This window comes from Cladophialophora psammophila, assembly GCF_000585535.1.
Source record: "Cladophialophora psammophila CBS 110553 chromosome Unknown aczJe-supercont1.12, whole genome shotgun sequence".
Lineage (NCBI taxonomy): Eukaryota > Fungi > Ascomycota > Eurotiomycetes > Chaetothyriales > Herpotrichiellaceae > Cladophialophora > Cladophialophora psammophila.
Genome location: NW_006912933.1, coordinates 621,624 through 624,344, shown reverse-complemented (window position 1 = coordinate 624,344; position 2,721 = coordinate 621,624). Strand labels below are relative to the sequence as shown.

Below are 2,721 nucleotides of genomic sequence, written 5' to 3'. Positions count from 1 at the left end.
AGTAGATTCGCAGAAGGTGAGTGAGACAGGTAGAGTATCTTCCAGATTATCGCCCCAGCAGTACGAAATGGCGGTAAATGATGGGCAGTTCTCGAGCTCTGTGCGCACAAGGGAGCAGACTAAATCTTTTGAGAGGCTTGCGCTGGCTCAATGCGCAGGAGTCGAATTTCTCTTCTCGTCTGGTCAAGAGGCTGATAATGCTGATAGTCATTTCTGAATGTTGCGAGGCTGTAAATAAGAGAGCTGGAGTAGCCTGATACCGCCGAGCCCGCTTAGTAGAAAGGATGTACCCGGTACGAGGTGCTTGGTAATAGGTAGCGATGGCTTGGCATTCGATCACACTAAAACACCCCACAATGCAGGTCCCATCACGTGACCCATCACCGTGCTTTATCTCCTTTCGCCACGCAAAAAGAGCTGGAATTTTGCCAAATTCGAGCACAGATTTTCGACGAGATTTTACCTTGCCTACTCAACGAAAAAAGGGGGATTGGCGCAATGGTAGCGCGTGGCTCTCCTACTTCCCTTCCCGCATCCGTCAAAAGATATGAAGGGCTGTAGTTGAAAAGCCAAGGTTGTGGGTTCGAGTCCCATGTTCCTCGCACCTTTTTTTTTTTTTTTTTTCAGCTTTGAAATATGGGTGTTCTTTATGGAAAGGGAAACGGTTGGAAAGGTCTGAATTGGGACAGGAGGGGTCGTGGTGGCCGGGTGAACTTCGGGATGAACGGGGGGCATAGCTGGACATAGTAAGATAGCTCTCTAGACTGATTATTCCTTGAAGAATTGCGGAAATTGACGAAAATATGTGAGGATCTAGGATCATTGAGGTCAGACGGAGAGACTTTAGTATTGAACAGCAGCTAACTATTGGTTTACAGAACCTCCTTCTGCTATTTGGTGCAAGCGACGGCTTATTCCAAACCTCGGTGTCGAGGGGAAAAAAAAAATGCCATTCTCGCACCACTCCCACTCGGGCCAGTTCTGCCCCGGCCACGCGCGCGACTCCCTCGAAGACGTGATCCAGACGGCCATCTCCAAGAACATGTCGGTCTTCGCACTCACTGAACACATGCCCCGGCACGACCAAGACCGGTACCCGGAAGAGACGTCGACGCTCGAGACGCACCTTGCAAACGAAGAGGCCTATGTCGCCGAGGCTCTCCGCTTACGCCAGAAATACAAGGACAGGATAGGGCTTCCACTGGGGTTTGAAGGGGAGTGGATCCGTCCCGAGTCCGAGGACCTGATCAAGCAGAGCCTGACCAAGTACCCGTACGACTTCTTCGTCGGCTCGGTGCACCACGTCCACACCATCCCCATCGACTACGACCACGCTATGTACCGTGACGCGCGAGCCAAGGCAGGCGGCACAGACGAGAGGATCTTTGAAGACTACTTCGACGCTCAGTTTGACATGTTGACATCCTTGAGACCGCCCGTGGTAGGGCATTTTGACCTCGTTCGGTTGAAGAGCGACGATCCGAACCAGAGTTTTCGGGAGATGGAGGGGGTGTGGGCGCGGATCTTGCGCAATCTGGATTGCATTACCGCTTACGGGGGAATACTGGAAATCAATTCTTCGGCAGTGAGGAAGGGCATGGACGAGCCATACCCAAAAGGGGAGATTTGCCAGGCCGCGTTGGAGCGAGGCATTCTGTTTTGCTTGTCTGACGACAGCCACGGTGTCGATCAGATCGCCCATAGTTACCCACGCGTCCTGGCATTTTTGGAAAAGGTGGGCATCGGTTCGGTCATCTTTCTAAGCCATCGCGAACCCACCGAGGCACACGGCCAAATACATGACGATCGCTTTCAGGCTTTGCGTACTGAACGGATGGGGCTGAAAGAGCTGAGAGAACATAGATTTTGGGGTAAATGAGAAAGACTACTTGACAACAGCTGCACCAGATGTGGTGGCTAGCCTTCCATTTCCATGAGACCGGAATATTTGACATAGCTCGGATGGAATGTCGCCGGCGTGTTGGAGGCTGTCGTCGTTCCGCCTTCCCGACCAGGCCAACAGGAAACTGATCAGAATCGTCAGCCGCAAAAGAGAGGCGTCGATATCACACGATCTAATATTCTTCTGGGCTGTGTGAAAATAGGTCATGTGCGACGCCACGGCTGTAGATTTCCAATGTTGATGCATGAGGATTACTCCTGCATGGAGTAGTCACCAAAGGCGCCGACCTTGTTTGATGTCGTCCATGCATGTCGACGTCAGCACATAACATATCTGTCGACAACCCCAGAGGTGGACAATATCCGAACTTCAGTAGTGAATCCGGAGTGGAGGAAATGCGGCAAGCGAGGCACTGTGAACGATGATTTGTATTTCAAGCGAAGAAACAGACGCACAGCTGCCCACGGGGAACGCGGAATCGTGGGGTGAACTAAAGCATAATCCCAAGAACTGCGTGGTGTCGACTACCGTGTGAGAGTCACCATCGTGTGGATCGACGGGTCATGTGTATCACGTGCCCAGGCACAGCCGTTCTTCGAGAGAGAATGGTCGAGAGATGAAGCGTAAGGAGCAGCATCGGTTGTCCGAAGCGCCAAATGAAAAGACGGCAGTCGCGAGCCCAATTGACAGGGATGATTTCTCCGACTCAATCTCTTAACCGCCCACGACGGGGATGTTGGTTCTAGTGCATATACGAGGTCAAAAGGGAGGATAGGTTTGGACAGCAGAACCGACATGTGTCGGACCAGGATTGGATG

At 52.1% G+C, this 2,721-nt stretch overlaps 1 protein-coding gene across 1 annotated transcript; it reads left to right on the top strand.

The window, feature by feature from the left end:
- Nucleotides 1-946: 946 nt before the first annotated feature.
- A1O5_07899 (histidinol-phosphatase (PHP family)) lies at nucleotides 947-1,879 on the top strand (the record flags this gene model as incomplete). Its single annotated transcript, XM_007748486.1, has 1 exon — nucleotides 947-1,879. One exon carries the CDS (start codon nucleotides 947-949, stop codon nucleotides 1,877-1,879), a length of 933 nt encoding a protein of 310 aa, XP_007746676.1.
- Nucleotides 1,880-2,721: the final 842 nt, after the last annotated feature.